This window comes from Nipponia nippon, unplaced genomic scaffold (assembly GCF_047370975.1).
Source record: "Nipponia nippon isolate SJK-2023a ecotype South Korea unplaced genomic scaffold, ASM4737097v1 scaffold_3, whole genome shotgun sequence".
In the NCBI taxonomy this organism is placed as follows: domain Eukaryota; kingdom Metazoa; phylum Chordata; class Aves; order Pelecaniformes; family Threskiornithidae; genus Nipponia; species Nipponia nippon.
In genome coordinates, this window is record NW_028262347.1 from 29,407,257 (window position 1) to 29,435,000 (window position 27,744).

At 36.8% G+C, this 27,744-nt stretch overlaps 1 protein-coding gene across 12 annotated transcripts in view; it reads right to left on the reverse strand.

Moving 5' to 3' along the window:
* Positions 1-27,744, reverse strand: part of FOXP2 (forkhead box P2) — a 440,831-nt gene that overhangs the window by 127,198 nt on the left and 285,889 nt on the right. For all 12 annotated transcript variants that reach the window (XM_087764527.1, XM_087764525.1, XM_087764524.1 and 9 more), the window contains one exon: positions 3,665-3,754. In XM_087764527.1, the coding sequence (XP_087620653.1) occupies positions 3,665-3,754 (90 nt within the window). Of the gene's footprint in view, positions 1-3,664; positions 3,755-27,744 lie in introns of those variants that run through there.

Here is a 27,744-nt window from a genome sequence, read left to right on the forward strand (position 1 = left end):
AAAATATTCTGAAACAAAAACCAGTACTACAGAAATCTTAACCTTACTATTGCAACAAGGAAGTAAATGCTATTATCTCATCATATGCAGGTTAACATTATCCTCAACTCTCATCACAAACCCTCCTTAGTTATTCTGCAATATGTCATTAATCAATGTATGTACTGATTGGATCCATTCAATTGGTGCATCAGTGTAATGGATGGCATATATAAACATGTTTCAAATACATTTATTCGGATATCTATACACGAAAGTAAAATCACTACTACAATTGGTGCTCAAGCTTGTCAGCTGGGATGTTTTTCTCCTGCTTTGCATAAGACATGCTAATGGTTATGCCATCTGCAGTCTGAAACCCAGAAAAATGTAAATCAGAAAGTAATAGCAGATCAAGATAAGTGTGTATCTAAAACTGTAATTTTTGCAGGTATTCTGTTAACTCACAATCTAAATATAAACCTCCTCTCCCTGAAAATATAGGATAACTACTAGATATGGGTAACTTTTGCATTAAAAACTAAACCAAAAACATTTGCCAACACAACATTCCTCTTTTACAATAGATCACATAGCTAGTGGGAAATTTAAAAAGCTTTTTCATGAGAAAGATACAAAGGACTCTCAAATTCTTCTAGGAAAAACCCAGTGGTTCTCTAAAACCATCCCCTCTGTAAAGCACAGTAGAACTTGACGACTTACCCAACACCCAGTTTTTGCAAAGTTGAGGACACAAATTTGAAGGTTTCTTCAATAAGCTTTCAACTTGCTGATTAGCTAGTAGGTGCTGTAAGTCACTAAAATACTTGACGCATTATGGAATAACAGAGAGAACATATATAAGAACACCGTATGCTACTTTCCCCCAAATAGCCATCAAATACAAAAAGAGAGCCACTAAAATTAATACCTTTTTTTTTCCTTAACAATAGAATTGTTTACATCAAAATATGGAGCACGAGAGATGCAATGGCAAGGCTTACCTAACACCCACATTTGCCTGTAGATGTGTGAGCTAGTTTTAAAAGTTTTATTAGGTTTTTACTAGATTTATAAATCAGTTCTAACATATCTCCAGTTGCCAGATCAGTAAATTGCTCTGAAATTAGAGGAAATTAGAAATACACTAATATTAAAGTATTTAAAAATATTGGGAGAAGTCTGTTTCCTTAAGCACAAACACAAGCACAAGTGTTTTTGTCTTATAAACCTCAAATTGCTTATACACATTTAGCAATTCCTACTGCTAAGAGATTTTGGCTAAAGTTACCATTATATTTGGCATAATAATAATACTGTACAATTTTATGACCCATATTACAGTATTTGGTCAAACAGGCACCACGATGCTCAAAATGTGAATTTCCACTACATAATGAACAATGAACAGCTCTGTAGTAACAGTAGGAGACAGAAATAGAAAAGCTCCAAGGACTCATTTTCAAAACCTTTACACATCCTTTTCACAATAGAAGAAAATTTAAATGGAGTTTGTGCTCATACCTGAATTTACATGGTATTTGATACATAAACCAAAGTCTGGGAGCAAATTCCATTTTCGTCTCATTTAAAAATGAACCAAATAAAGTGTCCAAAGCTAATAAGAGGTACTGTGTATGTACTGATCATGGAAGGAAAAGTTGGAAACATGAGCAATAATCTTGGCTTTAGGGAGCATGTAACAATTCTGAAAAGAAAATTATTTGCTTTATTTTCTTCTTCCTGCCTCGCAAGTGTGACTCATGAGGCACTGACCCTTCCTGGCAAACATATACTACAGGACTTCTCCACAATACACCATCCCATGGCATTTAAAAGTCATCAGGCCAGGGTTAGTGCTTTGGGAGTAGGAAGGCACAAGACTCCCTCTCCTCACCTCATCATCCTCTGGGTTATGTGTATGACTGTCTTTGTCTCCAAACATGGTTTTCTCTCCTTTCATCAATGCCTACCACAAATAGTGCACCCCCACCTGTCTTCAGCTGTGAAAAGAAGGTTTACAAATGGGTGGAGAATGTGAACAGAGAAATCAGTAGCTCCTGAACTGCTCCAGCTTACATGTTGGAGGATTAAAGTAAGCTGACTTCACTGGAAAACCACGACTGTTTTTGCCTGTTTCATATACTTCCCTTAGCTTCTGGACCTTGTACACTCCGAGTACAGCCCATGTTATCTTTCAGAATGAGGAGCTGGCAGAATAAATTACTTTCACGGTATTCATTAAATCAATCATCTCCATGATTCAACCCTTCAAGATCACCAATTCCACTTCTAAAAACTTCAGAAATCTATGTTGTTCATAAACTGCTGCCTTAATGACTACTCTTCTTGTGTGCCTTCAGCCTAGAAGATATTTAATACAAAGCAAAAAGTCAAGGGCAAAGAGTGGAAAGTTTAGATGGTCCTAGGACTCCTACACCTCTGGACTGGACTACAATCACAGCATGGCAGGATGCCAACTTGACTTGTTTTTCTTTTTTTCCATTTTCTTTAGTCATTTCCTAAGTTCTTCTTTGATTCTGAGCAAATAAATACAACTTTAAAAGTATATTTGAAGAGAGCTGATGTGGAACGTGGAACTGTTTGCTGTGTCCAACATTGCTCCACGAAGTTTCACAAAGAAAAAGAGACAATGTGAATTACATAAAAAAATTGCACAAGTGACCAATTTCACAACATTTGACTGGCAGAGAAAAAGATAAATTCTGGTGCCTGGGGTCCTCCATTATGCATGACAAAAACTAAAAATGAGATAAAACCACCCTATTCCATCAGAAAACAGGGGAAGTCCCAAGAGTATAAAGGCTTACCCAGAAAAATAGGTATGAGGAATAGAATGGTAGGAGTTATACTTTTTTATTTCCTGAACAAAATAAAACCGTCTCTCATGTACATCTTTTGCCTGCAACAGACTGTAATTCATCAGTCAACCACTCGTATTTGGTCTATACACAATGAAAGAACCAGTTTTGTCACCAGAATGCAATTTCATATAGAAGTCTGAATTAGCAATAAATGAACTAAAACCTCAAAAAAAACGCAGATAAAATTTTTCAAGAATAAAACACTACATATATTTTTACTAATAATGCATTTAAAATAATTATTCAATGACAGAACTCCTATTCACCCAAACACAATCTGAAGCCCAACAGCATCCCAGTGTGAAACTCTATGACATGTTTTTCTAAAATGGCAGAAGCAGCTCTTTCATAATTTCATGCAGTTGTGTTTGTAGTTTCTGAACACTTCTCTGTTTGTCACTTAGCTATCGTACCGATGAGTTATTTAGCTGATTTTTTTTCTGGAGACTGTTTTACTCTTAGTCTTAACACAGCCATTTTTACAATTTATTCCATGTATGTATAAAAATCACATACCAATTTTGCAACATGTCTAAAAAGAATTAATTTATACCACAGCTACTGAACTCAGTTTTAGTCTTAGACCCTTTAAGCATCTATAGCCACAAAGGGCTTTTGTAACACAGTGAATTTTCTCTGTGAATGAGAAGTCACCAGCACGCAAGCCTGTAACCTCTGGTATGTGAATATGCACATACAGAGCATTAGAGCACAGGCATCCACACACACACCTCACGTGTGAGCAAGCACAGCGCTCTTCCCTGAGAGTAAGGCCCCAAAAGCAATGATACTTTACTAACCTGCAGTGGTCTCTGTTTATCACTGCCCTTAGGAGATTTCAGTGCACTTGTCTGTTGCTGTAAAAGCAGCTGCCTTGCTGCCTGGAGTGCCTAAAAGTAAAAAAAAAAAGTAAATAATTTCCACGAGTTCCTAGAAAGAGATGAGTTACTCATTGCTAATGTTAGGTAAAAGTCCAATCGAACAAATGCAATCTCCACCTATGTGATTTGTATTTGTTAGATTTCAGACTTCAGTTTGTTTTTTACTTAAAACATTAAAAAAAACCCCTGAAAGTACATATATAGGACTTCACTAGAATTTATGGATGTACACGAAATCCTGCAGGAAATAAAGTTAATTTGTTTAAAGTGCTTGAAGAGGAAAAATCATAAACTGCATCAATAGCCTCATTTCCACAAGGAACTTGTCTTTGAGTGTTCAAGTAAAATGCCCACTCCCTTGCAAATTATCATTCAATTTGCATTTTCATATTAGAATTTTGAAGCAAAAGCAAGTAGACTTCAAGTGTTACCGGAAGCTGTAATTAAATTTGACAAATCAACATCAGATTATCTTGAAAGTGAATTAATAAGGATATTCATTGAAGATTAAAAACACTTTTTGTACTTACAATTCAAGGAGAAACCTCTCCTTTGACAAAATAAAGTGCAGTTTTAATGCCAAATAAAAATGAGCGGTTTTCATTTGCATTCTTAGGAAAATCAGAGAACAAAGAAATTACTACTCAACCAACCAGATCAGGCTCTGGGATGACAGAATCCCAATCAAAATAGAAAATGTTTTCATTTATTTTATGTTTTCAATCCAACTCAGCAAAACACAGTCAAACATATGAAATGTAAACAAACATTCCACTTACCCAAAGAAGGCTAAACTAAATTATTTTTCCCTATAAAATTATTTTTAAAATGCCAAGTGTTATAAAGTGGTATTTTTTAAGAAATTAAACAAACCCTGATTCAAAACATATCCACTGAAACTACCTGGAGAACTCTTCCCGCCCCCCCCTTAAAAAATCAGTTCAGTAAATAGCAGTTACAGCTTTAAAATATCTTATCACTATTATCTATGTTATTAAAACATACTGTAGATGGAATATCCTGCAATAAATGCCATTTGATCAATGTTCCCTAAAATAATAAAGATTCTCAACTGATAAAGAAAGGTACAATTTTGATTAGACTCAAATGAGCTGGTTTTTAAGATAGTTTCTAGTATCCATGACAACAGTTGCTTTGACAAGATGTGCATATGGCATTACACTGCCAGCTGGTGTGAACAATGTTTGAACTACTGCATTGAGATGCTGAGCAAACAGAAAAAGTTGCCACGTCTTAACCCTCAGGGAAGGCAGTCATCCCCTGATCAATTATGAAAAGACAGAGAGAGGGCTGCTACAGTCTGGCTCCAAGCAAGTTTTCTGAGAAGGCAGGCAGACATAGAAAACCAAAGTAAACAAACTGAATGCACTAGCACCATCTCCTAACAACATTGATTCATCTCCCCATAGAAAGCTCTGGTACAAAGTTTGCAGAGCAGACTTTTAACATTTGGAGACATTCCCACAACAATCCCCATATTGTTTCATCAAATTCTCAAGTAATTACAGGTCAGCTTTACAAAGACTATACATTCCTCTGAACCTAAGCAACGAGACACACAGAACTAGCTTCTCTCTGCCAAAAATAAATAAAAGTTAACATATTTCAAAGTGCACTTGAAATATTTTGTTACCAAGGAACCACTGGATGCCCTGTTTCCTATGTGAATAGCATAATCTCTTCTGCACTCACAGTTGTTCAGCAGATCCTAAAGGACAATCCTGCTCTGTCTGAGATCACAGATAAATATATTTGTTGAAATCAGAGGCACCAGGATTTGGTCCCAACATCTTGCAGTGGTTTAAGCACAAAACATGGATTAAATGCACGAACGGAAGATCTATGGTGAATTTATAATCCTTCCCAATCGTTAGAGCTCTCCGAAAGGGAAACTTGAATGGAAGCGAGAGAACTATTGCACTCCTGAATTCCTGGGAGACTGTACAGGAAAACTAACCTCACCGCTCGGGGTGATATTGCTACAAGAACCAGAGAAGAGATCTGGAGTTACAGAAAACGGGAAAAACCAGAAAGATAATTACTTTTTTTTTGTCGGGGTCGTAGAAAATTCATTACATGGCCTTTATCTGGAAAAGAAATCGTAATGATATAATGCTGATGTATACTTGCAAATAACTGGAACACTGGGCAAGTTGTTTCAGTGTCCTAATCTTCCTTAGCAGCAAAGTCATCTCACGTCAATACAATAAAACAAGCAAGCAAGGATCTGCTAAAGCTGTACATTTACAGTACTTGAAAATTAGAGAATTATAGTATGCTGCAGCTTAGATGCAAGCTAGACAGTATAATTTCGAATTGTGGCTAGCATACTCCCATGGAATCAGCCTAAGAAAGCATGACTTCCTACTGCTAACTACAAAAAGAGTCACACTTTATGAAAAAGCAAGGCAGCACAACAGGATATGTTTGCATAAAAGGCTCTGCTACTTAAACTATTTTGATTCATATGTGCTGGTTGGGATATCTTTAAAGGAGTAAAGGCTCATCTTTTAATACAGCATGTCTTATAAATGATGACTACCTGAATACTTCAGTGATCTTATTGTGGCAGTTTAGATTATTGTAAACACAGGAGATAGAAGAAGAACAGAAAACAATTTCAAAAGATCAGAGATGATTTAAAACTCATAAGGAGAAATCACTGTCAGCCTTTTTTCTTATAGCAGTTGTCATACGGTACTTTTTCTTCCCAGTGTGCTGCTTAACTTTAGATTTTGCTACTCAGTAAACAACCTCCCAGAAACACACGGTTAATTTCAAAGGATTATTACTGACATTATTCATACGTGAAGATTATGAGACTGTAAAACATTCAGCTCTACCAATTCATTTGCTGCTACAAAATCTTTGCAAAACAAATTGATAGCTTGAAAGTGTCTTTCAAAATTCATAGTTTAACATGTACACTTCACGTAAACACCCATCCCACATATCATTTATAAATTTCTGTGAACTAATTTGATAATAACTTGTGGTCTAACAACAGCTCGATGAAGACAAACTAACAGACGTTTATAAATCTGGCAGATCAAAATTATGTTGAGTCCCACCTCAAGTTAACAGCAGCAAGTATGGATTCTAAGGCAGTCAAAATCGTATCCAGTTTCCAATAACATTTGTTTCAAATTTAGGAGGCACTTTTCCTTAATTAAGTTATCTAAATTAGTAAAACTACGCAAAAAAGTCAATGCAGACAAAAGCGATAAAAAGAACTGAGGATCAGAAATTATTTTAATAATGCAAATGAAAATCATTATAATGCTTTAAGTAATGGCTGTACAAGCAGGAAATTTGGGCATATGGTTTCCAGAACTCACTGTGTCTTCTAGTAAAATATTTATTGGGAACACTACTTCTTAATATTTACTGTGCAGTTTTGGCATAGCTAAAACATAAGCAGAATAAAAATGAAATTAATTGCATATAACTCACCCTATTAAAGTTGATAAATTGCTGTAGGTTTTGCAATTTCTTGGTGATAATACTATGAGATACAACTTGCTTTTACTTTGTATTCCAAACCCTTGTATTTAATATAAGCCTGCCTTAAAATAATTTTTAAAGTTTTATCATTTTAATAAAGCGAAAGCTGCCACTAAAAGATGGTAAACATTACTTTGTTTTTTAATAAGTAAATATATGTATATTTTTAGGAAACAGATGTCACTCATATCTTTCCTTTAAAAACAGGAATGTTTAACCTATCAGCCTGTTGCATTTGAGACGTTAAAATGAAAAATGACATCTACGCCCATTAATATCGTCGATGTATAAACAGCACAGCATGACACATTCTTGAGAGCTGAAGGCTACAAAATCTCTCTGAAACATAAATAACAAAGCACTCAGAAGCATATTTGATGTTGATATTAATCTCTGAGAAAAACACTGCTGCCTGGGCTTCTTATGAAAATAGATGCAGCCCAAATGGATCTCCTGTAATTGGTTTCAGATAGCGAGGTCAAAAGAAATATGATACAAGAAACTATTATGTGGAACAGGCAAAACACGAATGTTTATACAGGCACTCCCTATGTATACTGACAAGAGGTGTATACTTTGCAGATAACCAGAACCAAAAAAACTTGCCAGAAGACAACCAGATTCTTTCCTTTCTCTAAGTCCAAATCCCTATTTTATTTTTTCAAATAACTGCATACTCTAACATTCCTGTTGAACATAAAATAAGTTTAACATAAAATAAGTTTCCAAATGGTTGAATATGTCAAATGAGAGTCATCTCGCTAGTAGCACTGTGCAACCGAAACGTATCAACATGCTAAGCTGGATTTAAGGCCAAAGACTCCTCTGCACTGGTTGAATAACAAGTTAACCAAATGATTCCATAGATACATTTATTATAAAAATCACTTCAGGAGAACCTCTGCGCCTTTACACCCCGCCGCAGGACCGTTCTTCAGCTGGCTCTGAATGAGAAGCCTAGAATTACCCATAGTTGTATGAGATCCTCCAAAGATGGTGACAGACAATGCTGTTCAACACCCCTTAACAGCACTCAAATGATACTGCTAAACTGTTGTCTCTCGCTGACTGTATTTTCCCAGAAAGTTCTACGTTCTCTAACGAATATCACAGCCAGTCAGCACGGCAGCTTATAATCTTTCCAAATGGAGTACCAAAGCATTTAGCACTATTCAAAGAATCTTGAATTTAAGATGATCCAACTCCTTTCCAACAGCAGTCTCTGCAGAAGACTTGACAGGAAAAGCAAACTCCCATGCACCCCAAGACATCCCAATTTTACTTAGTGAACAGCACTCTTTTTCTCTAAGCTACACGAAGAAGATAAAACCTGTCGGCCTGCCAGCTGAGGACAAATGTGCCACACTACAGAGCCCATGAAGTCAAGGAAATCCTGTGTGTAACTAAAATCCAAGCCACATAACCAGCCTGATTTCACCTAGGAGGGGTAAGCTGAACAATTATTACAGTGTTTTCCTACAGAAGTAGAAACAAAGCACCAGATAGCTAAGGCTGTTGGAACCCACCTCAAGAAATATACTACCTAAGAAATCTAGATGGTCACTAAGAAGGATTTCCTCAATTAACCCAACAATAAAGTATGCAAATACTCAAACAAAAAAGATTTGTCTGTCTTCTGCATCTGGATTAGCAGCTGCAGACAGCCTCAGTGTGCAAAGTACACAATTTCAGCAGCTAAACTGCGGGGTGCCCTGCAGCCTTCCCTAGAAGTAGAACACAAACCTCCAAGAGACCAAAATATTTGAAACTAAATTATGCTCAAGAGGTAACAGCCTTGGACATTGCATTACCATCCCAAGTATTCCCACCACCATGCTGCTAGATAGGAGGACAGAATACAACTGACCTTCTGCAACTATGTCCCCAAAAAGTGGTGGCAGTCACTGAACACTGTACTGAGCCCAAGCCTACGGGGTGTGATTAAGTGAACCCTGAATACCGGGAAAACATTTACTGTATTGATGCTATAGGAATTTGTGCAAATGAATGCCTGGTTCCTTGATCCCCAGGCTGCTCAGCTTTTCCAAGGCTGGGAAAATTCCACGTTTGTCCAGGACAGTAACTCTTCATGCCTGAGGAATTTCAAGATTCAAAAGGCAGGGGCACTTTGAGGGTTAGGTGGCAAATGGGGAAAGCTGTTCTGGATCACAGTTTAACTTATGTACTTACATTCCTCATGTGCCTCATCTTAGAAACGTAAGAATTTCACTGGATGTGGCCGTCATTTTTTTCGACTAAAAGCACTTTGTTAGGGTATTTTTTTGTTTGGTTGTGGTTGTTTTCTTAGGATGATACTGCCGGTTTCAGCATACTGAGGCTCTGATTTTGATTCAGATCTGTGGTCTTCCCTGCAACACAAACAACACTAGAAGAAGAGATCCTCAATCTACCTGAGCTTCTGTTCTGCCCTGATGTTATCCAGGATTAATTTGCAACTGAAGAGAAAAAGTAACAGTAATAAACTGATGAATGCAACATGAAGTCTCATAATGCTGTTTAATAAAAGGAAATTAATCACATAATTGTCATAAACCTATTTTCAAACAGCAATCTATCAGAGAGAAATTATGCATCTGTAGTTATTGACCTTTCATTTTACCATGACTGATTCGTAATTAGACTAGTTTTGTGAAAAATAATAGTTAATTACCAGATTTTTTTCACTCTAATTGTTTTGGCAATTTTTTTTTGTTTAGTGTCTTACTTTTTCCCCATGTGAAAGATGCTAAATAAATACAGGGCACTGATAACTTAGCAGCTAACATATTTCATTTTATAAAGCAAATTTAGCTTCTCTCTCTATAACCCAATTTAATGGATACTAAACACTGTTTCAAAAACAACTCTCTCATTTTTCCTGCCCATTATTTGGTTGACCAAGAACTAGAAAAAAAACACCAGCTTGCTTCAATTCCTGGTGGCATTAGCAGGGCTCTTCCCTGTAGACATCAGTCTGCATTGGTCATTCGGGCTACATGTCCGACCACACATAACACAGTCCATGACAGCAAACCCAAATGCCATCTCCAAGGCTTGGACCACCCGAAGAATGCAAATGTCAAGGGTTAGGAGAGATGGGGACCCACAGCACCAAAGCTGTGCTCCAACCTGACTATCTCCTTTCTTTTATTCCACATGCCTGAACTTAACTTTCCTTTGGTAAACACAGGAGCAGGCAATCTACCCTACTTCATTCCTACTACTTACATTACGCAGTGACTGAACGAATGAAATGAAACTAATGAAATGAAAACAAGAACAGTGCACACATCAAATACCAGCACCACAAGCTCACAAATGTCCTGCCACTGCTATTTTCTTCCATGTAGCATTATTTCCAGAAAACTGGGACACGTAATAGCTAAACAGAAAAGCTGATCTCTTAGTTTTACGTGAACAGAATGACGCAATGGCGGCATGTACCAGTTTTCCACATGAAAACTGGTATGAACTATTTCACATGAAAATCAGCTAGCAGATACATAAAAGCTATTTAAGTGTGCAGGGAAAGAAGAACAATCAATACAGCTATCCCATGTGTGCATCCAGAAATAAAAAAGTCCTTAAAATTATTATACGTTTATGTAATACTATGTATATATGGTACAAATGTGTACGTATCCTTGATTTGAAAGGAGCTGGTTAAAAAAAGACCTTCTTTCAAGTCTGTCCATTGTAGACACTCACTTATTGGCTGTGAAGCCTACTTTCAATTAAAGCAGTCTGAAACAAAGCAGTGTTGGCTTAGGTGGAATAATAGATGGTTTGATAATTTATAAATAGGAAAGGAACTGATGCAAATGAAAGCAAGAGTGGTCCCATTTGTGCTAAAATCAAAATGCAGAGCAAATGTGGGAGGAGAAAGAAACATAATATCAAGGGAAGCATTATAAGGTTAGGCTGTTAGAAGGCGGCGGTTTTAATTGATAGAAATCTGAAATGGAAATTTAGAAATTAAAGACAATGAAATCAGCATGGAGATTATTAAGCAAATGATTAACAAAAATCATAATCAAGATAAAAACTAAAACAAAAGGCGAGGCAGATATAAAACAAACGGAAGCACATACTGAAACGTTTTGTTCTGGCCAGCAGCAAGATTCTTAGAACAGAACCTAAAATTTGAGAGGACAGATGCAAGGACTGATTAGTTTTCTTAAGTAATACAGAGAGGTAAAATAACATACGAAGAACAAACACCAAAAGAATATTTACCCTAGAACAGCCTTAGCCATTTAGAAAGCAGAAATAAATAGCTCTATCTTCACAACTTATTTTCAATTAAATAACATTCTGCACTGTGACTGGCAAAGGAGTGCTGACACAAAGCATCATAAGCACAGATTCCTCATTCCAATACCCTGCACGCTAGAAACCAAAGCCATCCGTCAAAGTGTATGGATCTACATGGTAGCAAAGTAATTAGAAATAAAGTTACAGTAATTATACAAATCAAACTCTCTCAGCCAATCAAAATGTGAGGAATTACATATTTATTGAAGAGTTACTGACTGAAAGGGCTCCAATTATTTGAACACTAACTGATTTGATTTACCACTGCCCTTACACATCCATACCCACAGACATGAGTGAGATTGCAACCACAAAAGGAAATATTATCAAGATGGCCATATCAGGCTTTTGCTGTATGGGAAGAAGGCACATTAGCCATTACTGAAATATCCAACTGATAATCAGTGGAGAAGAACAAAGTTAATGTCTGAGTTTCACATTAGATATTATAAATTTAAAGTTTCTTTTAAAATATTTTTAATAGATCTAATTATTGAAGTTCTGTTTTTACAAGGACATAATTTAAAGAAATCTCAAATTTAAAATATACATCTATCACGAAAAACATATATTAAAGACATAAGTCAATACTGTCATGTTAGTATGATACAAGCAAACTGGGACATATAAATAGAAGTGTCATATACAAAACTGGTATTTTTTCCACTTTATTCAACTTTCTAAAGAAACAGCTAGAGAACTGTACCCAGCTTGGGGCACAATGTTTCAAAGAGATGGACCATCTTACCAGCGACCAGAGAAGAGCACTAAGAATGATCGCGATGAGAAAATCCAACTATGGGATAGCAGAAGTCTGATCATAAAAACAGAAAAAAAAAAACCCTAACGCAATAGCAGTCTTCAGCAAGTTTCTGCACAGAAAGAATTAATTCTATTCCATGGGCAGGACAAGCAAGAATGGCCTTAAACTGAATCCAGGGAGATTTAATTAAATTTAAGAAGAAACTTTCCAATGGTAGGGATAGTGGAAGAGTACAATAAATTGTGTAGAGACTGTAAAATCCTTGTCACTGGACCTGTTTAAGAAGCATCTTCAGGAACTGTTAAAAGCAGTGATTGTGCTCTGGGACACAGAAGATCTTTACAAGCATCTTCCAGCCCTATTTTATTTGACCGTGTGGTTCCTGTGAAAGCATGCCAAGTTCGGATTACTGTGATGTCTAACACCTTGCTACATTTCAAATAACACCATGTTCTCATAAACTGAGTATCATGAAACTATGAAACTTCAGCATGGTTTGTTTCTATGGTGAGTTAACAGCAGAGGATCAGTAAGAGCTGCGCATACAGACTCGCTCTTTGGAATTTTCTGACCTTACATGACCACATTTGTGTTTATGAGACTATCCTTGAAATTTTGGACTGAACAGAGAAATGGTTTATACAGAACAGGAGATGGCTTATAATTAAGCGTTCTGTGCCCTAATTGAAGTCAGAGCCATCTGGGCAGGATTCTTGTGTCCTCACCTCCAAGTATGGGCACAACAGTAGCAGAAAACAAGATTTTCTTGATACTACAATTCTTAGTATGAACAACAGATGCCTGGCTGAAATGGAGAGCTAGGAAGAGGAGAGAAAAACAAGGCAAGAACGAGGGTCTGAAGCAGAGCTTGATCAACTGAAGTCACACATCTCCACAAAAACAAAAAAAAAAGCAAAAGCAAATTGACTCATAATTTATTGTGAGTTTAAATATAAAGCTACATTAACAAAACTTACAAAGTATCTTTGATAACCTGATTTCGATCATGTTTTTAATGAAATAATTTGATCAAAAGTCACTACATAGTCTACACCACTTAAAAAAATCGGTCTTTATTGCTAAAGCTAAATCAGCTCAACTGAAATCCTACTGAGTCCATTTTTGTAATGGATATTTTTGTAATGCTTTTTAAAACTTTAGTCAGCATAAAGAGCTCCAGGTACATAGTCAATACAAGAATAATTAGGGGAAGAAACAATAAACATGAATGTAAATAGGTGATACAATAATAGTCATTTTATTTGTATTTTTTCAAGGTTTTTGATAAACCTCCTTTTGGAGAGAGAAACGCAGTCCTGTCTGGAGTTTAAAAAAAAAAAAACAAACAGTAAAAATACTGATATGAGATCAAGAAGTAAATTATGCAAATAAACAGCCCATTTTCTAGACACTAGACTTATCAACGGTGGCACTCGGCAATAGCTATGAGTGTGCTGATAACACAAGGTCTGATCTAAACTCCATGGAATAATTCTGAAGCATTAAAATCTGCTACCAAGTGTGGACTGTGAGGATCCTGAGGAACCTCTGTACCATGATCACAAATTAATTTATATGTATGTATGTGCAAAGTAACACATGCATTCACACACATAAAACTACCTTTTTTCTTGAAGGAAATGCTTATATTCTGTGGAAAACTCAACAAAAGTAGCACTGGTTAGCTCTGCATCTCTCTGAAAAGGCTATCTGCACTTGCGGTCTACTCTGGTCTGCCCGAATTACTACAATTGCAGCTCTTCTCTCGGGCTGCTTATCTACCTTTTAATTTTTTTGGTGCATTTTGTGATGATCTAGCAGGCATGATCCAACACGCAGACCTCTGTCTCTGAAGAATCCCAGTCTTCAAGTTCTTGCTGCAGCTGGCAAATGAGTTGTATGTTTTGAAGGGTAGCCTTAACAGGCTGTGTAGACAGAGCTGCTGAGAAAGAATTCTCCACTTTGGGGACTTTTAAGAGTGAAGATTGTAACAGAGTGAAATGACAAAGAGCTTTAATTTTAAGCTAAAATACAAGTGAAGACAGACAGGCAAATGTCCTCAGGCTCCTCATCCTAGTTTCAGCCCTTGTGAGGAGATCTGGTAGGGAGTATATTCTTTATGATTAGAAACTTGCAGGGATGAAAAAGAAAAGACCTGAAGCTAGTAAAAATGTTTTGCAGAAGAGGAATAGAAAGACGTTTTGCAATTCCCAGGGTGTTTAGGTGCTGGAGAAATTATAGCAACTGTACAAGGAATTCTCAAGTAGTATACATGAGCAACACAACAGGTTAGGCATTCGAATTAAAAGGTAGATGTTCCAATCACACTTCATCAAGCTCTCCCAGGGAAAAATGAAACTTATTATATTGCCTTGGCATCTACAGTAATCTTCTCAAACAGCAACCTAATCAAGGAATTATAATAATAAATATGCTCAGGGGCATTATCATCTTTAGATGCATTTGTAAAAGTAGACACACCCAGTTATGTTGGTGCCAAACATACGTAATACTTCACATCAGTTTAAGTCTCTTCTGGCATCAGACTGTAAAAATTTCCTCTGAACCATGTATCATATATTGCATAATCCCTATCACTAGCATGCACGTAAAAAAAAAAAAAAGCACTAGCAACCTAGGCACATGATCAAAATACACTGGAAATGAAGTTTAGATATCAATTTTACTCCTTTTAACTACTCTTACTTTACACAAATCAAAACCTGAATTTTAGCTTTTGTTTTATCAGTCTTCTATCACGTCTTGCCATCAATGTAACATGGTCAAAACTCAGTTACTAGTCTTCTTAAGGCACTCCTCTACATATCGCACATAGTTCAGATTTCATGCCCTTGAAGTATTTTCCAGATTTTCCTTTCTATAATACATCCTTTTTTCTTCTTGTAACATTTTAAACCTCATCAATCTGTAACAATTCCTCTTTGTGACTGCTCTCAAAAATTCTGGATTTCTTTCAGAGATTCCTTTATGTGAGCCATCAAGTCATCACCATTGCCCTTTCCTCCTTCAAATACTTTCACCCTCATTGTCTCCAAGGTGTCTATGAAAAAAGAGGAGATGAGGGGTTCATTTCCCTCATAGCACACTTTGTACTTATTCATTAAAAACAAATATGTATGTCCACACTTGCACGCTTACATAAGGCATATGTAAAAACATATTATTTAGCTGCTTCCTTCTCCCCTGCTCTGCCCGTGCAACCTGCACCCGCACAGGAGAGCAGAGCCCAGCACAGGAAGGGCCAGCTCTCCACCAGCCCTCACAGCATTGCACTGGACATGGCGGGAAAAAAGTAATAAAAGAGCCTAATCTCCCACTTAATCTAAAAATCATTCTTATATCAAAACCAGTATCTATCCACGCAGTAAATTTCTCATGCAGTTCTTTCGCATTATTTTTACAGTAATTTTGAAAATGGCAGGCTGATAATCAAATTGACATTTTGAATTGTTTAAAGAAAACCAGAGGTACCATCAAGGTGTGAGACAGCATTGTATGGATTAAAGAAACACTACACTTCCACAGCCTTTTCACACACATACCTTAATTAGAAATGCTACATTTTCTTTCCTGAAAAATACAGAACAAAAATTAGCTGAATAACCTGGGTAGTTACACGCATCCTCCCAAAACTTAACCTCTCTCTCAATCAAGACTTTCTTTCCATGTCAATCCTAGGTAGTTTTACAACATGACAGACTTTTCACTGACCAATGACCAGCAGAATTTTCAAACTTGATGCAATCTTTCACCTTTGACAATTTACTGATAATTAAACTTATATATGGATTGCCAACTTTTTCAATAAATACTCCATTTTATCCTCCCGTTTCATTTCATTATTTCATGAAATATTTTGTTAACAACGGTTCCTTATGTCTAGTCCTCAGTTGCTCCCATGTAACCGTAGGTTCAGAGATTGAAAAGGGAAGCAAGGCTTTTCAAGGATAGATAAAGGGCTTTCAAAATTTAATAACTGTATATGCTATAGAGCAGAACCTTTTATGTCTTACAAGTGTATTTCATCTAGGTATGATACTGGCAATATTTTTAGTATACCAAACTATTCACAGTGCCACATAATACAAGAATAATAAACTAAGTTCTAGTTCTAAGTTCATAATCATTTTACGTGCTGCTTTCAACACATAGTACTGATTTTACAGACATCAGTAGATAGACATGGGACTACTAAAAACCAGTAAACAGATATAAAGCTTTTTTTTTTTTTTTAACCTTAGGTGTCATGATCTGATACTACTTTATTGCTTCTAATACTGCCTTTTGTTTTAATTGACTAGGCAGGAGGCAGTGCATCTTATCTGTGAACACTCATCTATGTTTTCTTCCTAGATCATCACTTTTTCATACAATCACCTGCAAGTGTCACACAAAACATTGATCTATTCCTGACCAGATATTTTGATACTACCACAGTGTTACAATGTATAGTAAATTTTACTTTTGCTGTTATTTTAAAAATTTAATTCTACCTATTAGAGATCGATTTTTTATTTTGTAGGAAAAAATGTAGATAATTCCAGCTCTGAGATTTTGGAAAAAAAAATGACAGACATCATACTATTACAGCATTTTTAGTCAAAAGGCCTTGCCTTTTATGAGAAAGCCTTCTGGATTGTATCTATTAGTCTACTGCAATTCCCAGGGCTCTTCTCGTGCCATAGGACAGTGGACTGAAAAATAAAAATGGGAGAGAAACCGTTTTATGTCAGGACTTCGGGATTGCTTTGAAATACTTTCTGGAGCACAGTTTATGGCATAAGGCTTACGTAGCTACCCGAAGGCAGAGCTGTGGCCAGCAGGCGAGGCAATCTTTCATTTTAGATGAATGTCAAAGGTTCTCACCCTCTTCTCCAGCAATCCCCAGGTTCATTAATATCACTAAGACATGAATGCTACAAGCACTTTAATGTTTATAGTTACAAAAAATAATAGGGAGTGAATTACTGAAAAGGGTACCACGACAATATCACTTCTACTGATTCTCTCAGGCTTCACCTATGCTAATAAACTGGAGAGTGCCTGAGAAGAATGTGATTTTCCATGCTGGCAAGCTGTGAGCACAGCTCTTGGCACGCTTTTTGACCTGTGCTGACCCGTACTCTCCCAAGCAACACCCAAGTGCAGTTCTGCAGTCAGACTTTTCCAAGGACCAGTCTGACTAGGGAACTGGGTGCAATCATCCTAATTCTGGGGGCTAAAATGCCTATTAGCTCAGGTGTGTCTCACCCTGTGTCAGCTGCCCAGTTCAGGATCCAGGAACTGTATGCTCCATTTACTAGTGCAGATCATGCCTACGTGCTCAGAACAGTTGAGCCATACGATGTTTTAGAGCCTCTCTCAGCCAAAGTAGCCAGGATGTGACCTTGGGATGGCTTGGGAGAGTTTCAAAGACCTTGATTTCATAGCTCACAGGTTGGAAAAACAAATCATTGTCAGAAACAACAGCAATAAACACTCCTTCGGGGCAGGGGGAGGGAGAAGATTCCTTTCATTCTGAACTGTTGCAGTAGGAACCTCCAACAACATCCCATGGTGTGTCTGCTGATGGGTTTTAAGTACCAGTTTTATATGGACATCTTATGTATCGGGGATAAGTTTTATTTCTGAAGTAAAAATTCTGACACAGCCACTGTTTTATGAAAAGCCTTTTTTTTTTTTTTTTTTTTAAACAAAGAAGCAGGGGGAAAAAAACAGATTTGACTGCAAAGCATCTGTTTCCAGAGTTCCCGTCAATCAAATCCACAAAAATAGTACCATATTATCGTTTCTGTAAATTCTAATAATGTTGATGGTATTTTTCATCTTAATGTTTAGGCACTTAAGACTGAGAATTCAGAGTTACATAATTTGACAAAGTCTGCAGAGAGAACAATTTTCAGAGCTCAGGTTAGTCACCAGCTCCACGAGTGCTCCAGCTCTCAATGCAGGCACTGAACTCTCTCTGCTACGGGTAAAGGAGCAAGCAGGCTATTCAGCAAAGTTGGCTTGGACTCTGGCAAGCAGATGTTAGGGAACATTGCAAAGGCTTTGGCTACGGCCGTGTGTGATTTGCACAGAGACAAGTGAACAGAGTAAAAAGGCTCAACTTCAAGCCCTAAGGATTTTTTTTTTAATTAGTATCATTTATACTTTTTTATTTTAAGGATACTGTGAAAATGAAAAGGCCTAGTAACTTCTTTAAAAATAATTTAACAATCCCTGATATTTTTGTTTATATTTTTCTCCATCAAAATTTGGGAAGATTCTGGCTAGAGGCTTTGTGCCTTTACAAAGAATAGCTGAATTATGTCTTCATTGCTAAAAAGACACAGAGAAAAGGTGAATCACAGAAAGACTACATGGCCTAACACTGTAAATTAAAGACAATTTAAAAAAAAATTTTACAGGTGCAAAGAGAATCACACTTGAATAGCACCAAAATAAAAACAATGGAAGTAATGTTGAAGAGAGATTAAATTTCTTTCTGACTAGAAGGCATTAAAATAGACTTTTATAGCCATCAGAGTACAACAATCAGGCCAGCACAGTATCATTGAGACAACATTTTCTAGTGACTAGAGATGATTACACTACCCAGGAAAATAAATTAATTTTACTTAAGCTGACTTCCTTAATCTTCAAGGCCAGTGTTTCTTTGACTAGTCTGACACAGTTAAAGTAGTATAGATACTCCCTCTATTATAACAAGCATCGGCAGACTCTGTAACTACAAAGTGAGCACTTCTGCTGACCTAATAGGCACTGTTCCTTGAAATTTGGACACATGGAATGTGCTCTAGCTTTTACATCATCTTGCAAGACAAGGTATATCATTAGCACCATTTACATTTATCTACATTGTGAATTAATAGTATTCCAAAGTAGATAGTTTGCAACAAAGCTAAAGTTAAAAAAAAAGGTACAAGCAATGGCTGCAGGAATTTTCACCTTGACCAGTCAATATAATTGCTGGAAGAAGCAATTTCTGAAGTTTTGCCAAGTGCAAGCAGTACCAACCCAAGCTTTTGCTTAATATTTCTGCATTTTGAGCATCAAAAGCCTCTGTTGCAACTCTTTATTGAGAAGTACTCTCTGTTCTAGAACATATTTTTTAAGTTTTGCAATATATTACCCCATATTATTTCTGGCATAGCGGAATTCTGGGTTTGGCTTGGTTTGGTTTTTTCCCTAGGTGTTACAAGAAGACAAAATAATTACAGCTAAAGCTTCAACAACATGGCTTTATAAAAATTGAAAAAGAATGATAAGGAGAAGGGCATTTATACTTGAGAACAAAGAAAGGGATTCAGCAATGTACATTCACACAGTCATAAATTATTGTGTTGTATCTCACCTGTCACAAGCCATATGTATTCACCCACACTGTAATACAACTTCAGCAAGTTTCCTGAATTTCTCAGCTAAAAACAAGGTTTTGGGAACAGAGGGAATTCAGCATTTCATGTGGTGGCCTTTAATGCATCCTCAAAATCAAATAAGTAGGACCAAAGATAGGAAGAGATCTGGTCCTGTATCCAGGCTTGCATTTCTTAAACTCTTTTCCACGTAGAAAGGAATAAAAGCTTCTGACAAGCAAAGAAAGAAGGGACAGGTCAAATCTGTGTTAGATTAAATGGTTATACTGTTAAGTTTTACCATATGTTGATTGTCCAAAACATTATAAATATAATTGAGTACAAAATATGTTTTATACGGAGAGGTGTTCAACCAGTACAAATTAGCTGCAATTAAATCCTGCCCTTGCTGATTACTATATGTGTTCGACTGTCAGTCTCTCATGTCTACTCACGCTGTAGCTCATTTCAAGCAATATCCAACCGTATACAGATTTCAAACAGATTTAAATCACTTCAGTCCAGTAAGGAAGAAATAAGACGTGACAGTGAAATCCAAGGCACAGACAAACTCTGTTCTGCCATGAGTTGCAGGATCAGGGTGCACAGAGATGGTTACCCTGAATGGGGCACCTTCCACCAGTGGTTAAAATTTTTGTAGGATCCTCAAGTCAGACATAAATGTTTCTGGACAAAAACTATACTCCCCCTTTTCTTTTTTTTTTTTTTTTTGTGTGTGTTTAATGTTAATGGAAGATGCCAGATGGATGGTTTTGGAGATTAAAATGCCCTTTTTCTATATTCAGGGGAAGTTCAGCATAGTCAGCTGCAGGAGCAACTAAATGAAAGTAGCCCGTTACTGCCTCCTTTCAAGGGATAGAAAAGTAATTCTATTTCTATGCTCGTTCACTCTTCATTTCTTGTACTGATTATGCCAACTAGGGCAGTCCTTTTAGCAATGCGGGCATCTGCCTCCCAGAAATCTTACCCGTCTTTTTATATGCTTGCAGGTACTGGCAGCTGTAGAACAATTTTGATATAGATCATTTAACTATCTCCAACGATGAACAAGGAGATAAGCTACAGACTGAGTGGTAAACACTCTGCCGAGTCATTTATACCATTTCTGCTTTAGTGTGCTCCTTTCCTTTACTATGGGATACAGACTGCATAAACTTAAATATATATATATATGCACAAACACATAAAATATATATTCTAGAAATTTCCTTTAAACTGAAAGAAATTTTTGGACTGTCTTTACTTCAGATACGTACAGCTGTCACAAATGTTGGGACTGGAAAGAGAACTATATCTAAATTAGATGCACGATTGCACATCTGCAAACACAAAACCTAAGTTCTTTGCCTCTAAAACTCATTCACTTACAATTATTTCTTTTCCAGTATAAAGAATGTCTAATTTATACATTCTGCTTGGTTCCCTGGTGAACACACGATTTGTTTTCAAATGAAATTCAAATTCTTTATTCTCAAAGTCCTAGTCAACTTGACCCCTAAAGAACCTCATCTTCATTTTTTTCTTCTAATGTGTCAGCTTTCCTTTTCTGCTTATGGTCGTCCTCTTCCCTGGGTGACTCCAAGGTTTTCCTTATGTTGACCTACACGGCAGGCTCATCTTCCCTCATGTTTTTGCTTCACTCAAGAACTTAAAATCTTCCCTCAAAACTTGTTCTCTTCAGCTAGCTTCCTAATACAGACTTCAGTCTTTCCTCTTGCTAAGTGCTGTCCCTAGATTTTAAGACTCTTACTTCAGCTTAAATAAATTAAAAAATTAACAAAGAAAAAAGTCCAGAACTAAATGGCATTAACAAGATACCTAAAATAGACTCATTTAATGATATTTCACTTCTTACTCCTGTTCTTTACTGTTCTTTTCTCCTGTATTTTAATCCCTGTTGAATCTAATTTATATGCTGCAATTGGTATGTTTAAAATAGTCCTACTTTCAACCTGAAGGGGCTGAAAGATGTTACTGCTTTATAGTGTAACAGTATTATTTTGCTTACAGTAGTAACTGTTCAGAATATCTATGAAGTTCCAAATGCAGTAAGAGCAGAAGTAAATCCTTTTTAATAATGAACTGATTTTAAAATATACCATGTTATTTTACATGTAATAGTAGCTGCAGTTAAAGCCACTCTTTCCTGTGAATAGAATATACGTGAGTAGCAGAGGTTTTTTACATGCCACATATAAAGCAGAGTACTGACCTGCATACGAAAACATTTAACATATTAAGGTAAATGAGGCCTTTGGGGGGGGGGGGGGGAGAGATTTGCCAGGAAAGAAAAGACTAGGACTCTGCATTAACACTTGGGCAAAGCCTATCAAGCAAAATGCACTTTTTCCTTTGGAGCTGGGCATTGCCTTGCAGGCAGAAGGGAAATGGGAAGCGGGTGGCAGGGCCATGTTTAGAGCCCCACTCCACGGTTGCAACCACGTTTGCACGCAACTGACTTCATCAATCAGAAACATGCCATGTGAAATGTAATGGTTAAAAAAAGAATAGCTGAGAGACTAAAATGAAACTGTGCTCTGAACAACAGCAGAGAATGCAGAAAAAGAAATGAGATTAAAAAATACTCCTCATTAGTCTTTCATTTCCTGAAATACTTTTTAGTATAGTAAAAACCAAGTTAGCTACACACAGTGTAGCCCTGACTGATGTGCTTTAGCCAGGACATCTCAAAAGATCCCGGTACTGAGAGCGAAGGTGTTTACAGTCTTAGTTTGGTTTTGGTTTTGTTTTTTTTTTTAATGGTAACAAATCCTATACTTTTTAATTTGCTTGAAAATTCTTTAGGCAAGTCCTAAATTGGGCATCACAAAAATCTGTTCACTTCTGAAAATCTTGGCCATCATCTTCAAGACTGGATGCAGTCTGCCCTCTGTGCTTTGAGACTAAGAATTCAAAAATGCAGACTTACAATAGCCAAGCTGCCCCTTGTTATCTGGAGGCTTTGGGTATCCCCCAAGACTTTTATATAAATGTAGTGCACTCTGGTTTACATTAGAAAAGGAAACATTTATCTTATCACATTGATATCGGCTCAGTACAATATTACATTCTGGAATAAGAAAATATTGCAACTTTTCTTGAAAAGGTCAAGAGGTACTGTTTATCTTTGGGGCATAATGAATTACATTGTATTGCCTCCCTAAGAACTCCAAAAGAACAGAACATGTTTTGACGCATAATGCACAACTCAGTGCTCTGAGACAGTAGGTGGAATAATAAACAAAGCTGTAGTGTAATATTTCCAGCTTCAAAATGCTGTATAAATACGAACCTATGCGAGAACCCTGGTTAGTAGCTAGTACTTTTGCTATTAAAAAAGCTATGTGGGACAATTCTAATAAGGGATGACCTACAAATCTCTTCAACCTCTTAACTGCATCCTAAATTAAAGTTTACTTATTTACGTTATCACACGTTAAACTTTATAGCTGCTCAGCAAGGTAACGTAAGAGCTAGAAGTTTCTGGCTTCCAGTTTTATAGTCAGAACACATCTTTTTATTTATGAAAATCACATTCCCTGTTATGTCTGACTGCTTAGTTTATGCTGCAAGGATTGCACTCTCAATTCACTGTTATTGATCGCTAAGTACTGCCCACTGTTCTGAAATGGTTCAAGTTAAGTTTACAATGACTGATCAGAAGAGAAAAAAAATTAGATTATGATAACTTAATCTGAAGTCCCAATAACAGAGAGACTCATGTCTCTTGATATTTCCTGCATCAAGCCAAGGAGCTTCTAAGCAGAAATTTTATTGGGAAATCTATGATACTTACCAGCCAAAAAATGTTTTGCCCACAGGAAACAAAGAAAACACAAGCAAATTTTTAATAACCTTATCATTCAACAGAAATTCATCTATACCCCACAGACTGGCCACGAGGAAAACTTAGTAAGAAGTAACGTGTGACTTAGTCCTACATGTTCATTTCTGAAAATGAGTGAGAAATTGACCTAATGAATGAAGAAGAGTCTGTGGAAAAATACGAGAGAATTCAACTAGAGACTAGTGGCAACCCAATGCACTTGAAAAATCTCTAGTGCTCTCCAAACTTCTGCCTGCAACCATATTTTGCCTGGTGTATTATGAAATTAGCAGCATGTAGATGCAGACCAGAGCAGTAATCTGAAAGGTAGACGTGGGTCTCGGCATGCCCCATTTCTGCTCAGAGCTGGGGTGCTTAGCTACCATTTTCTAGCCAAGACTGCTGCAAGGACCTTTTCCTTATTCTGTCCAGCTCAAATTCAAAACAGTGATCACAGTGCTCAGTTTTTACTTTACCTCTTAATACAGGAAAGGAGAAGTACTCACAGAGCTGGAATTTGTCTCAGATGGCACCAGCTCTTGTAATCTGCTCACTCAACACAAGCACTCACATTTCAGTTTATTCTGCCGTAAGATCTTGAAACACACGGTGGTCAGAGAAGTATCAGTAGGCATGCGGTGCTCTAACACACACTACAGATCTTTAGCAATGTGGAAAAAAAAGAAAGTGAAGAGACAAACCTGCAGTCACACCTGGATTAAATATGCAGGACAGACAGGAAGACCCTTAACTTCCATTCAGTTCAGAAAAGAGGCGAGAAACGAAGAAGAAAGGAATACAGAAAACTTCCTATTTGTGGGTACTGGGTCATGTAAGAAAAAATGAAGATTAATATGAACTGTATTGCTCCATCAAACCTATGTATAGAAATGCTACAAAAGTGCCAACAGAACAGGTTCAATGGCAAGAGGCAAGATCTCCATATTAAAGTAGGTATCGGAAAGAAAGCAGCTGAAGAGACTGAGCTTGAACTTACATTGTCTTGGAGAAAAAAATCATAACTAAATCAGTTTTCCAAAGAATATGCCAAACATAAAAGTTTGTGGATTAAGTCAGGGCTTCATTTCCACGTAAGAACTCTTACCCCATCATACAGTAAAAGGAGAAAAAAAAAAAAAAAAATTCACTGTGAAAAATAAATATTAACTGGAGTATCATAATATAGGTCTTACAGTTATGGCAGATGAAGACATGATCAAATTGAATAGAGACAGGGAGCTGGGATCTTAGATTTGTTCAGAAAACAGTCAGTTCGCAAAATGATTTGAGTTTGGCTTGCCCTATACAGAAGTTAAGTAACTGTCAGAAGAAAGCAGAGTGAAAATGAAGAAAAGATTATTCTGCATTCAAAAAATTCTGAAAAACAATCTTCCTGAATTCTTTTGTTTTCTGGTAGATCTTTTCGTTCCTCTGTTTTTTTTTTCCTAAGGGAACTGAAAAAGCTAAAGCATACCCAATTATTTAAGGCCTCATCAAAGATATCAAGAGACATTTTGTGGAAAAAGGAATAATAAATATGTTGGTCAGATTTCAAGATAACAACCACGGCTGCCTCTGTCCGAACTGCAATGAACAGAAAGACACAGAACACTCTTTCTGCTCTTGTTGTCTTTCTAAAGTATTTTTACTCTCCTAAAAGTTGTCACAGCTGAAGCAAAAGCCAAGAAGGAAAAATTACAGAGTGATAGGAAGGTTAGCTTTTTAATAACCCACTATCAGATAATGATAAGTATTAATAGCCTTGAACAAGGCTATGCCCAGTTCTGCCAGTTAGCTCACAGGTATGTTATCTGAGTCTTGAAAATAATGTTATCTGCAGAGTTTTGGTTCAGGATAGTACTCCCTATTTTAAGGAGAGTGCCTAGTATGCATAAAACGTTTAAAATTCCGAACAATTTACCTTTGGTGTCCAAAATGCTAAAACAATAAGCTAAATTCATAACTATAAAGTAGTAAAATTGAAATAATATAAACCATAATTCTCACAAATTTAGCCAAGTTCTGTCATTTTTTCCTTACTATTGAGGAAACAATGCATGTAAGTGGATAGCTTTGCTTTCCACACCTTTTAAGACAGAAAACTTAACTTTAAAACTAAAGAAAGTTTTCTACTTTGATTTTCTACATTTTCTGTAGACTTTTCTGTATCAGGTCCTACCAATGTTTTTTTGTTGTTTTTTTGTTCTTTCAAAGTAGAGCCATTTGGCATCCACAATTTTCTCATGGGATTTTGAGAACCAAAATCCATAAATGAATTTTAAATACAGAGTTAGAAGTTGTTCCTTCATACTCTTTTTGAATGTACCAATACTGGATAACAGCATTGATAAATTATAATAATTCAGACCTGCTAAAAGGACTGCCTGTATCTTCAGTAAGTCAGGTCACCATTCTCTGAGGAGGAACTGAAGATATTCCTGGACTCGCTGGGCATCTTAGATTTAACACTTGGCCTCTCAGAGCAATTTTCATCTTTTAAAACCGGTTTTTGGCTTTAAGGAACATTTCTGAAGGGCTTGGCTAGCTCCAGGCACTTAACCCTGGTTGTGCACTTGCAGTGCACCAAAGGCTGTGGCTGCCAGCTAGGAAGTCACTGAGAGTGCTGACGAAGAGACACGATAGCCTGCCACAGCATGGTGAGTCCCAGCCTGAAACTGTGTCCTTGATGCACCCTATACATTTTGAACAAACGTGGAGAAATAAGGTAATGTCTGAGGATCTAAGGAAATGTTGGCTGCCAGCTTAGGAAGCAGGAGAGGGACTGAGAAGAACAACAAAGTTATGAGCAAAGTGGATTTTATTGTCATCATTCAAGTATTTCCAACCTGTGGTAGCAGGAGATGCCGCAATTAGTGGTCATCCTTGGAAAAGGCAAGGTAAGACAACCAAATAAAAAAAGCAGTTTCTGCCTTGAGGACTCTTTCACATCTCATTCACATCATAGGGACTGTTGGAAGTTACAGTGAGCGCTTACAGCACTCGTCTGATCATTGGCCTATGTGTAGAAAATGTTCGATATTTTGTGCCATTCTTCTCTTATATTGCCAGAGAAAGCTCTTCTTCAAACTTCAGTTTCTCTATTAAGCCTCAGGTGGATATAAAAGGGCCTGTAAGGACGGGAAGGATGGGAAAAGCCCTTAGGACACTTACTGCAGTTAATAATCATAAAAAGGAAGAAACAAAAAAGGTATTTGCTCATCACATTATACAGATATAATTAGGGGATATCAGGCCTTACTAATACGTTTTTATTACTAGGGAAATCATTAAAGAAGAGGAAAAACTCCAATCAGAAATTACAGAACATAGTGCTAGACGTTGGATACAGTGCCCAGACAGACTTTGCAATAGTTTGGAAAACATGTTCAAGAAGGTCAAGGGGCCACTGAACGGAAGTCTAATTAAGTTTTGCAGCATAAAGTTTCTCATGCATCTATTGTGACTCAACGATACAAACCCAAAACGTTAAAGAATATTTTATGTATCTAATCACGTAAATGGTATGAAGACAGATTTTTGGCCTCTCTTTAAAAGCAAGAAAACCAACCCAAAAATAACAGGATAAGGTGTTAAAAGAAGGTTTTAGTAGCAAAATTCCACACAGTAGCAAAGCTGGACTGTGCAATCAACTCTGGTGTATGCAGATATGCCCTGATTTACATTCTGAGATATTTTAGCACCTGAGAGTATTAATATCAGGACATGTAAATGTGTCTGTCCATCACAGTCAGCTACCAAAATGGGGTTAGTGCAGGCTGATATACCATACTGGCACTTCAAAGATGCATATTGGCAAGTTCTGGTATAGGATTTCAATAGACCGCATTTTTTCCCCCCAGATAAATACTTCTGAATGTTATTACTAATATATATAGCATCTTTTTTCCTTTCTTTCCATTTTTTCCCAAGCAGCACATGGGGACTGACTTGTGACCCACCGGTTTATAAACTGTTCCATGCGTATACCCAAACAAAAATTACATTAAGTTAACTTAAGCATGTAAAGTTGTAACCGAGGATAATGCAAGTTGCAGCGTTTTTTTTAAATGATCCATAAATAAGAGTTGTCAATATAAGCAAATGAAGTTACAGTTTTATTTAAGCAGGATTCTAAATGTGGTAATGAATGGAAGGAAAGAGGATAGCCAAA